The sequence below is a fragment of the Chanodichthys erythropterus genome, chromosome 21, assembly GCF_024489055.1.
Source record: "Chanodichthys erythropterus isolate Z2021 chromosome 21, ASM2448905v1, whole genome shotgun sequence".
Taxonomy (NCBI): domain Eukaryota; kingdom Metazoa; phylum Chordata; class Actinopteri; order Cypriniformes; family Xenocyprididae; genus Chanodichthys; species Chanodichthys erythropterus.
The window spans coordinates 36,973,462-36,985,640 of NC_090241.1; the positions used below are offsets into that span (position 1 = coordinate 36,973,462).

Here is a 12,179-nt window from a genome sequence, read left to right on the forward strand (position 1 = left end):
ATGACCACGTGTACCTTGTGCTGGCCCACCGGGCCGAGGGAACTGTGAGATGAGAGGCAGCGGGCCGAGACCCGGACACACGGTGTTCACGCTGCCAGACGGAGAGGGTGCAGGAGACTGTGTGGGAGACGCCAGCGGGCTGCTGAGCTGAGTGCTGACCTACACACACACACACACACACACACAATATGATGATTAGAGTGTGAGTCATCCTGATAGATCAAATTCATTCACAAATGTAGCCAAAAATACTGTGAAATACCTGGTGCTCTGGTTTGCTGGGTCTCTGCTCCACGCTATAGTACTTGCAGGGGTTCCATTGCACCAGTGAAGCATTTTGGGTAGGCTGTGGTCCATTAGGAACGCTGAGCTGCATAACCATGACACTGGGACCGGGAGGCGGGACCCCTACAACACATCAACACAAATGTGTCCATCACTCTGAATTCAAAATAAACTAGATAGAGTTCTGATAACAAAGAAAAACTACTCTTAAATTGGTCCGATTATGCTTTTTCAGATATTATCTTTCATGTAGTGTATAATACTGCTGTTTATGAATGTAAAAGGACTGCAAAGTTCCAAAGATCAAAGTGCAGATCAATTTGATTCTGAACTGAAACAAGTCGTCAGTAATTCAGTCTCACTTCCTGCTCAACCTATGTTGGTAATTTGCATAATGCCAGCCTAAGGTTTTCATAGGGTGCCGGCCAACAGCGTCTGCTTTGGTTTTACCACTTTGATGAGATTGATACGGTAAACCTGTTACTGTTTGTATCACTGTGTATCAAGTGCTGAGATTCAGATATAATAATGAGCATTTGGTTTAAGACCAATCACAGCAGACTGGACCGTCTGACCAATCAGAGCAGAGTAGGTCTCAGAAAGGCGGAGTTTAGAGAGACTGAATCCTTGATTGAAGTTTTTCAGATACTGTGAGAAAAAAGCTGATGCTGCAGAGGATATTATGAGAAAATTAAAGTGTTTTTTGACTTCCAAGCGCCAAAACAAAATTATGAACCTTTAAAATATCATAACAGGGGGACTTTAAATTATTTAAATGTTTAGCTATTGGGCAGATAATGCAGATATTTACTGATGCACAATGGGTAAATTATTTGTAAATTGTAGTTAATATATTGTTAATATATTGTTCATTACTGATCATGGTGTGATTTTTCTGTATTATTTAAGAATTATAGTGTAGTATTAAAACTACTACAGAATTTATTAATATTTTTCCAGTTAGGGTTACATTTTCAATTTTAGTTTTAATTTTTATTAATTTTGTTTTGTGCTTTTGCAACTTTAAATGTCTTTTCCTTTTATTTAGTTTGAGTTTCACTTCAACTTATTCCAGCTAGTTGCCAAAACAAAAATAAGAAATGTTGCTAAGTTTTTCCATGTAATATTTTATTATTTTTCCATATAATATTATATATAAAGTTTTTAACTTATACTTTAAAAAATAGAAAGGTTTCCTCGACAACTAATTGAAATAAGTTTGTTTTAGATGTAATATTTTATTGTCTTTCAGCTTTATTTATTTTAAGTAGTTTTTGTTTTCATTGCAGTTTTAGGTAACGATATGAATGCATGTGTCCAGGGTGGTTGTGGGATACCTGAATACTGCTGTTGTATTGGCTGTGGGCTGCAGGGTGAGGCAGACTGGGTCATCTGGTACTGATCTGAAGTGGGCGGCTGCAGGTAACCCACAGATGGACTGAAACACACACACACAGGAATTGGGATGGCGAATAAAGCAGCGTTTCCATCCCATGTGTTAAAGACAAAATCGTGACTTCCTAGGAAACTGTCATGTTCTCATGCGTTTGGATGCTGGTGTTTGGGAACGCAATCGTGTGAGATGCTTAAACCAAATCATTGTGATGTCAGACTTTGACTCAGGTGTTTCAGAACCACCAAACCATCATTTGAGATGCTGCGATGCGACTGGTCTGCTGGTTAGTCCAGTTATCCAATCACAGCCTCTGCTGAGGCAAAGTTGTTGCACATCAAGGGATTTATTGTTCCCCATCATGGTTTATGCGCACATTTTCTTATTGAATAAAAAAAATGATATAGCATACTTTTTGTATGCACATTTTAAGATTTTATCCGCATCTTGCGGTTTACATTCAGCGTTTTTTTAAATATATCTCAAAATTCATATAATTCATATTACTGATTTAAAGGTGCAGTAAGCGATTTCTGACAAACACTGTTGAAAGTCAATCGGACTGAGTGCCAAAACACACTTGTAGCCAATCAGCAGTAAGGGGCGTGTCCACTCATTAGAGGGGAGGGATGCATAGCAGGCTTGTGAATTTTGGGGCGGAGCCATCAAGATAGGGGTGTGGTCATTTTGGGTAGGGGCGTGTTTGTTTTGGTGTTTTTAAATATCAACAACTTTTCTCAACAATCGCTTACTGCACCTTTAATACATTTATTTTGATCATATGTGGAAAAATTATTATTTTCAACCTTCATTCTGTCTGAAATGATCTGTTTTTAAGACGCTGATATGATTGGCTAGCGTTAGCGTGTGTGTACCTTGTGCTGTTCTGTTGTGTGGGTGTCAGTACACTGTAGTAGACGGGCATGGGCGCGGCAGTCGGCATGGCTCCCTGTACTGACTGGCTGACGGGCACCATGACGGGCTGCTGGTACTGCTGCTGCACCACAGACGGACTCTCATTGGCTACAGGAACCTGCAACGGCACACAGGTGGAGCTGTCAGTCACAGATGCACACGCATCCACACACACACACACACACACACACACACACGCACACACACCTGATAGGAGGGCATGGGGGGGTACTGGACCATCATGCTCTGCATCTGTCCGTTCATGCCCGTGCGCTGTGTGCTCATCATACTGGCGCTCTGCGGCTGCTGTACTCCCATCATGCCCTGGTACGCAGGCTGCTGACTGGTCATCATGGGCTGGAGCGGAGCTGCTCACGCAAAACAAAAGCGCATCAGGCTTCAAACCGCTCATGAGGGAGTCGTTCAGAGCGAATCAATGAACTTTAATATGAGACATCAATATAAGAGAGCATAAAAGCGGCAGGAGTCTTCTGAGACAGACGGATGGAAGCCCATTCAGTCCACACAAGAATCATGCTTGAGCAACCCTGTACTATGGTCAAGAGTCGACAGAACTGCCACTTTCCCTTCAGTGTGTCCGCAGAGGGTTATTTAGAAATTCATAATTATGACTTGAAAAGACATAAAACATCAAAATTATGACATACTAAGTCATAATTATGGGGTCAAAATTATAATGTTGACTTTTTAATTTCATAATTTTGACTTTAAACTTATAATTTTGATTTGTCAATTTCAACTGCCTTGAACTAATTAATTTTTTATTTCATAATTGTGACTTTTTATGTCATAATTTTGGCTTTCAATCTCAAAACTTTAAACTCATAATTATTAGTTGAAAATGCCAAATTGAGTTTGAGTCAATTTAACTGACTTTTCTCATAACTATTTAATATCATAATTACAACATTGTCATAATTTTGATTTGTCTTTCAGGGTCATAAATTTCACAATTTAGTATAATTTTGACTTTTTAAACTGTCGATTTGACAATTTCAACCATCTAATAATGACTGTCAATTTCGACTCATAATTATGACTTTATATATAATTTTCTCTATTCGGTTTCATGTCATAATTTTGACTTTTTAAACAATTTCAATTTGTAGAATTCAACTACCTTGAACTAAGTTAATTTTTTCTTATGATGTCATGCTTGACTTTTCATTATCATAATTTTGACTTTAAACATATTTAAATTTGTCGAAACTACCTTGAACTAATTACATTTTTTATTTCATTATTGTGACTTTCAAATTCAAATGACAATTTTTTAAACTCAAAATTCAATTTGTCAGTTTCAACTAATAATTATGTGTCAATTTCAACAGTCATAACTTTGACTTTTCTTTTATCATAATTACAACAATGTCATAATTTTGATTAGTCTTAGAACTTTCAATGTCTTATATTTGACATTTTAGTCTCATAATTTTGACTTTTTAAACTGTCGATTTGACAATTTCAACCATCTAATAATGACTGTCAATTTCGACTCATAATTATGACTTTATATATAATTTTCTCTATTCGGTTTCATGTCATAATTTTGACTTTTTAAACAATTTCAATTTGTAGAATTCAACTACCTTGAACTAAGTACATTTTTTCTTATGTCATACTTGACATTTCATTATCATAAATTTGACTTTAAACTTATTTAAATTTGTCAATTTCAACTACCTTGACAAATTACATTTTTTATTTCATAATTGTGACTTTCAAATTCAAATGACAATTTTTTTTAACTCAAAATTCGATTTGTCAGTTTCAACTAATAATTACTAATAGTCAATTTCAACAGTCATAACTTTTCTCATAACAATTTTTAATCATAATTACATGCCATAATTTTGATTTGTCTTAGAACTTTCAATGTCTTATATTTGATATTTTAGTCTCATAATTTTGACTTTTCAATCCCATAATTTAGATTTTTTTAAACCCATAATTTTGATTCGTCAAATTCAACTATTTTATGAGTTTTTAATCTGATAACTTTCACTTTTTATACTCAATTTCAATTTGTAAAATTCAATTATCTTTGAATTGACATGATAAACATCAAAATTGAAGTCATGAATTTGACTTTTTAGTTTCATAATTTTGACTTTAATCTTATAATTTAGATTTTTTAAAAACTAAATTTCAATTTGTCAATTTCAAACATCTTATGACTTACAATATCAATTAGGGCTGTGCGATTAATCGAAATCGTAATAAAATCGCGATTTGAGCATGCGCGATTTCTAAATCGCTTCATAGCACGATTTTTCCCGCGCTCCTGGCCCCAACCTCCGAACCAATCAGAATGCAGCGCAGCTAAATTGAGCGCGAGAACAGAACAGACCGGGCATAACGACAGATACTCAACAGAAACAGGGAAGATGAGTTCAGGACAGGATAAGAACTTGGTGCCCCCCAAAAAAATCAACATCTGTGGTGTGGGATTACTTTGGATGCAGGAGAGATGACTTATCACAGAGCCAGGTAATTTGCAAGACCTGTCAATCTGTCATTGCGGCAAAACAGGGTAACCATTTCTACTTCAGTACTTCTTTTCACTCGCTTCATTTTGCTTGTTGCTTAGCGAAATATGTCTGCCACGTGTGAAACAAATAAGCATATGTTTCTCTAACCATGCAGCAAAAAAAAACAAAAAAAAAAAACGTTTAACTGATAGTATTAATCGGTTAAAATTCTTACTTTCTGTTAACGGTTAAACGGTCAATGTGAGCATCCCTAGTTATTTCTTTATGCCTTTTTGAACTTCTGTATGCCTTTGGCATATTTTCTATCAAATGAGACCATTTTCACGTTTCTGTGAGCTTTTGTTCATAAATAATCAACTGTTTTGTCGCAGATGTGAAGAAGAGGAAATGCGCTCTCAAACAGAGAAACACGATATAATTTATGCAAAGATATGGTGCCCGCAAATATCGTCAGTAAAGACGGCTTCCAAAAAATGATACAGACCCTTGATAAGAGATATCAGCTGCCATCGCAAAGTTATTTTTCAAGAGTTGCCATCCCTGAGATGTATTTCACATGCGAGGCCAGTGTTGAATCGGAGTTAAAACAAGTGAAATACGCAACTACTTCAGATATGTGGTGGTCAAGCAGAACATCGGAATTTATAATTATTTATTTAGGCCATTGTCTGTTAGAGACGTGTTAACTTTTCGATAAAGCTCTAATTGGTTTCCTTTGGAAATATGTTTCAAATTCACACAGAATGCATTTATAACTGTAAAGCATGTCTGTTTGTGTCAAAATCGTGAATAAAATCGAAATCGAAAAAAAAATCAAGTAATCGTGATAGGTTTTTTTTGTCCATATCGCACAGCCCTAATATCAATCTTGACATTTATCTCGAAAATTTTTACGTCATAATTTTCATGACTTTTTGTGTCATATTTGTGACTCATAATTATCATAATTTAGACTTATTAATGATAATTAGAATTTACCAAAGCACGATTTTGACTGAATGGTGATAATGGACTTCCTGGAACCTGAAGAGCTCCAAAACCACGTGAGCTTGTTTTATAGGGAGGATCACATGATGTTGTCTAGAAGTTCTAGCTATAAAAGCACACAGAACAGGAAGTGAGGTCCGACTGACCGGAGGGCTGTGCCGGCGGGGGCAGCGGCTGAGATCGCTGCGTGGGGAACGACACCTGGTGAGAGATGGAGCGGTACTGCTGGCCGGAATTAGGATACTGTCCTGCGGTGGAGTAATACTGCACCTGGATCTGAGAGAGGAGAGAGTGTGATGACGCACGGCAAACTCTCATCTGTGATGAGCTGCTGCACAGAAAATGAACAGTCAGTGAACTGAAATCTCTAGTTTTTAAAATCAATGGTTAAGCATAACTAAACTTCACGCACAGCAAACGCACCCTAAAATAGGATCTTCCTCGGCTTGATTAGTTTGTGACGCATCCTGCTCTGTACTTTCACATTATTAAATAAATGATAAACTATTCTCCCGCTGCACATTATCAAACCCAGCAGACCCTGCAGGAGCGAGAGTGAGATGCACAAATGTGTGTGATTACAGCACGCCTTCACAAACATCCCACAAGAATCACACTCTGCATCGCTCTCACACTTAAGTTGTCTAACTAAAGTTGTCTAACACCGTTGTACCAACTTCCTGTTTTCTCTTCAGAGAGTCTGGTAATATTTTGCACGGGAAATTACAGCTACCTCGGGATTGTAGATGAACAATTTACAGCCGGTGATTTGTTTTTAAATCCTAAGTGTTCCCTGACTGGACTGGAGAGATGATGATGATAATAAAGCAGCACAATCATGATTCAGAGACACAGAAGGTGAAGCTACTGTTCAAAAGTTTGGGGTCTGCGTTTACTTGATCAAAAATACAGTAAAAATTGTGAAATATTTTTACAGTGTAAATCAGCTGTTTTCTATGTGAATATATAGTAAAGTGTAATTTATTCCTGTGATCAAAGCTGAATTTTCAGCATCATTACTCCAGTCTTCAGTGTCACATGATCCTTCAGAAATCATTCTAATATGATGATTTGCTGCTCAAGAAACATTTATGATTATTATCAGTGTTAGAAACAGTTCATATTTGTGTGGAAACTGTGATACATTTTATTTTTCAGGATTCTTTGATGAATAGAAAGTTCAAAAGAACAGCATTTATCTGAAATAGAACTTCAATGTCACTTTTGATATATTTAATGCATCCTTGCTGAATAAAAATATTAATTTCTTTCAAAAAACCCAAACTTGTGAGCGGTTCTGTGTTGTACCTGCTGAGGCGGAGGCGGCGGCTGCATGTAGCCCTGAGCGGGCGGCGCGGTCTGCAGGATGGGCTGTGATGGAGGTGGCGGCGGTGGAGGCGGGTGCGCGTGTGGAGCCGCGGGCTGGTATCCAGAGGGCGGCGGGGGCATGATGTAGCTGGGCTGCGGTGGGGGATGCTGGGATAATACGGCGGGTGGAGGTTGGTATAGGCTGGGCGGCTCTGGAGCCTCGCTGGAGCCCTGACGGCTTAGAGACATCTGCCCGAAACCTGCAGTCAACTCATCACCCTGAAGACAGACAGAGAGATCAACATGGGCTCCGTTTCAATTCCTAGTGAGCCACTTCCCTGTCTATATAGGCAACATCCTTATAGTCATTAAACATCACATGTGACTGATCTGAAATGCTGCATGTGCAGCTTCTCTGTTAATGACACACTCACAAATGAAGCTCCTCACGTGAAGTCTAACGTTTACAACAGATTCAAACAGAGTTAGAATGACCATAAAATTCAAGATATCAGGGCAAAACGCCCCTGTATGAGATATTGTCTCATATTTATATCATATGACATGCATGAGTGCAAACGTGTTAATATTGTGTTATATTTTAGACAATATTATCGGTTTTTGCTCAATTTTGCCAACGAAAATATTACCTATAAAGCCAGAGCAGAACTGTTGTGCATCTCAGAGCAACACACAGCAGTGATTCGTTTCTGAATAATGTGTGTTTTGAGCGAATCAATCAGGAGAATCAATGATTCAATGGTCCATTCATAAAGAGAGCCATTTACTAATTCCTGAATGATTCAGCTGTTTGAACGAATCGAATGAATGAATGAATGAATGACTCAATGACTTACTGTTTTAGTTTCTTATTTACAATATAATTTCATGAAATAAATTCTTTTATAATTCCATATGGAAAAAAAACAAACCAAAAAAAAAAAAAATTAAATGTATAGTTCATAATTTTATCACCATTTATTCACCGTCATGGCAGGTGAACTCTAAAAGTTTGTGTAATAAATTATGTTGAATAAAATTTTTTTTTTATTTCTTTCCAAAGCTATTTGTAATATCTATTTGATGCATTTCTCATTTAACACAATAATGACTTAAACTGATCTAATTAGGGTAATTTCCAAATTTGATGATTAATTTACGATTAATTAGATTAATATATTTAAATATTTTTACAAATACATATTTTTAAATAATATACAAATATTTTTATATATATAAAAAATATATATATTTATATATAATTTAAAAATATATTTGTAAAAATATTTAAATAACTAAAAAATGTATATAATATATTTAAAGTTATTTAAATATTTTTACAAATATATATATTTTTAAATAATAATAAAAATATATATATATATATATATATATATAATTTAAAAATATATATTTGTAAAAATATTTAAATAACTTTAAAAAATATATCTATATATAAATATAAATATGTATATGTATATATATATATATATATTTCCACACACATATAAATATATAAAAAAAAATGTATATTAATATATATTAATGATAATATGTTAAATATTTCAAAATATAACAAAATATTTTGTTTAAAGATATTGTTTTTAAATTAGTATACACACACACATATATATACATATATATATATATATATATATATATATATATATATATACATATATATATACATATATATATATATATATATATATATATATATATATATATATATATATATATATATATATATATATATATATATATATATATATATATATATATATATATATATATATATATATATATATATATGCGGGTGTGTTTTTTTTATTTAAATATTACTTTAAAGTATTATTTATATATATAATATTTTAAATGTCTTATTTACATTTTCTTATCTCTTCATTAATAGTTATTGTATTGAATATTATCTAAAGCGGTGCACTTTGAACAGAATCAGCAGATTCTCCCTTTAAAATCAGTGCAAAAACACCCAAACAAATCACTACTAGCTACAACATCCTATTCCAAGCTCAAAAGAAGAAGATCCCGAGAGAACTGATGAGGGGAAATGAAGGGAAAGATGCAGGAGAGCGAGAGGAGCAGTGTTCCAGTACCATGTTGTACTGCTGGGAAGGAGAAACAGGCAGGATGACCTGAGGGCACGAAGGGTTTGAATAAGACACAGCCTGCGCAGACGGCTGCAGAGACGCCACCGGCTGCAGAGAGACAGAGAAAGAACAGAGGAAGAGGCGTTTAGGAGGAAACCAGATGAGAGAATCGTGTTAGAGGGACGCAAACGGAGGAAACGTTAGAGCAGAATGTTCTGTTCATGTACAGATCAGTGCCGAGAACTAAAATACGTCTAGCATTAGCTCGGCTGTGCTCAGAATACTGACAGTGTTTGAAGCAGCAGCATTTCAGAATGACAAGCCGCCACAAAGTAACAACCAGCATCAATGACTGCGCCAAACACATGCACTTCCATTGTAAAATTCCTCATGAAAGCGTGATCATGTGCTTCACGCCACAGCCGGAGGAGAGGAAGCGGCTCACCTGAGGCATCATGTGATTGTGTGCGCTGATGGTGTGCGTGTGGGACGGGGTGGGCAGCAGCGGCTGGCTCGCGCTCTGAGGGGCGGCGGAGGGGCAGTTCGGGGGACACGGCAGGAGACCGCGGCCCTGCTGGGGCGGCTGTGTTGGTGCACAGAGATCCGGAGTGATCGTGGGAAGACCTGAGCGGTTACAGAGAGGACAGAGGAGCATTAATGAATATGACAGTGAGGCACGATAATCAGCTCTCAGAGAAAAGTTCACGACTAATGAAAGAACACCACCGTCGTAATTCAAATGCTTTAATGCAAAATATCATCACTGAAATTTAAGGCATATACTGGGATGTGTCTCACCTGGAATAGGGCATAAAACATGATTTAGCAGTATATAAAAAGATATAATAGTGTTTGCACTGAAAATAAGATGACAGATATTCTTATGAAATAAAATTAGATTTTTTATTAAAAATAAAATTAGATGTTAAATTTAATTTTAAATTTCATCCCCCGTTATTCTGAGATTTTAATGCTTATTTGAGGGGAAAAAACAAGCAAATGTACAAATAAATAAATATACAAAAATATTAGCTAGGGCAAAGCATACTGGGGAGAATAAATAAATAAAAATAAACAAATATTATAATCAAAACATTATTAAATAATAAAATTACAAATATTACATTTATCTACAAGTATGTTTCTTCCTGTTGTGGGAGAAAATTTTAATTATTTACTTATTAATTTTTTTATTTACATTTTTTTACTTTATTTTTTATCTTATTTTAATTTCTTTAATTTATTTTTAATTTTATTTATTTTATTTTATTCTTAATTTCTATCTTATTTTGTTTTGTTTTGTTTTGTTTTTGTTTTGTTTGGTTTTTATCCCAAGTAAGTTTATTCCTGTTTGTGGAGAAACATACTTGGAAGTATTTATTATAAATAATAAATAAAATAACAAATAAATAATATAATTTTAAATAATATTAATTTATTTTCTCCCAAGTATGTTTATTTCCTTTTTTCTGGGGAAAAACATACTTGGAAGATATAAAAAAAAAAAAAAAAAAAGAAAAGAAAGAAAGAAAGAAAGAAAGAAAGAAAGAAAGAAAGAAAGAAAGAAAGAAAGAAAGAAAGAAAGAAAGAAAGAAAGAAAGAAAGAAAGAAAGAAAGAAAGAAAGAAAGAAAGAAAGAAAGAAAGAAAGAAAGAAAGAAAGAAAAATTGATAAATAAATATATTCCCAGGACTGATTCTTCCTGTTTTGGGATAAATAAATAAATAAATAATATTTATTTATTTATTTATTTGTTTTCTCCAAAGTATGTTTCTTCCAAGCAAAAACACTTTTTTTGCACAAAAAATTAAAGATAAAACAAGCAGCAGGATTTCAGCCCTTTACCTCTTGTTCTTAATATAATAAGATAATGGTTTTGACATGATGGATGAGCTGCTAAATTATGCTGATGGGAAGGATTTCCACAAGCACATTCAGCAGGAATTAAACTGGCCAACTTCACATAAACGGTGTTAATAATTAATACACAACACGCAGCGGTCGTGTCGGTGTGCCACCTGTGCGGGAGCCCCTGGCGCTGCCCTGCGAACCCTTGCTGCCCAGACTGTCTCCTCGCGTGAGGATGGAGATGCCGCTGAAGCTGCTGGCTTTGGTGACCGGAGGTCTCAGCGTGCGGTTGGAGCTGTCCGAGTCCGTGCTGCTCCACGGACGAGGCTCCAGGCTCTTCATGTCGCTGTCGGTGCTGCTCTGGCGACTGCTGGACGCCCGACTGGAGCTCTCCCTGTTGCCCCTGCGGACGGGAGGAGAATAAGACAAACAGAGCTCTGTGAACACAGACACAAACACAAACGAGAGACACACACACACAAACATGCAGATCCATCACAGGAGCTCTACACACACTCAGTTGCAAGATATCAGACACAAACAGGATAAAAGTGCACACGTACCGACACGAACCCAAACATTAAAACTCACAAAGACAAACACACACAGACCAGGGCTGCACCGTACGGCCAAATCCACCGCACTCGCATTAAATGCAACGATACACACCTGCAATGTGGTTTGCAGTGATACTCATGCAGTGATGCAAGTTTGAAAACATCATCCGACCTTCTTAATTAGTGTGTGAGTTTTATTTACCGTGCAGCCCTATGATAGACACGAACACACACACACACACACACAGATCCATCACTGTTAA

General features: G+C 35.8%; 1 protein-coding gene across 8 annotated transcripts in view; it reads right to left on the reverse strand.

Annotated features, from left to right (window-relative positions):
• The window catches only part of LOC137011632 (R3H domain-containing protein 2), a 69,561-nt gene that overhangs the window by 6,324 nt on the left and 51,058 nt on the right, over positions 1 to 12,179 (reverse strand). For 7 of the 8 annotated variants that reach the window (XM_067374647.1, XM_067374646.1, XM_067374645.1 and 4 more), the window contains 10 exons: positions 11,530 to 11,762; positions 9,958 to 10,136; positions 9,519 to 9,620; positions 7,402 to 7,680; positions 6,240 to 6,369; positions 2,801 to 2,961; positions 2,554 to 2,711; positions 1,623 to 1,723; positions 263 to 408; positions 15 to 159 (listed from right to left, as the gene is read on the reverse strand). In XM_067374647.1, coding sequence (XP_067230748.1) covers positions 15 to 159; positions 263 to 408; positions 1,623 to 1,723; positions 2,554 to 2,711; positions 2,801 to 2,961; positions 6,240 to 6,369; positions 7,402 to 7,680; positions 9,519 to 9,620; positions 9,958 to 10,136; positions 11,530 to 11,762 — 1,634 coding nt within the window. The remainder of the gene's footprint in view (positions 1 to 14; positions 160 to 262; positions 409 to 1,622; positions 1,724 to 2,553; positions 2,712 to 2,800; positions 2,962 to 6,239; positions 6,370 to 7,401; positions 7,681 to 9,518; positions 9,621 to 9,957; positions 10,137 to 11,529; positions 11,763 to 12,179) is intronic. The other variant, XM_067374652.1, reaches the window with a different exon arrangement.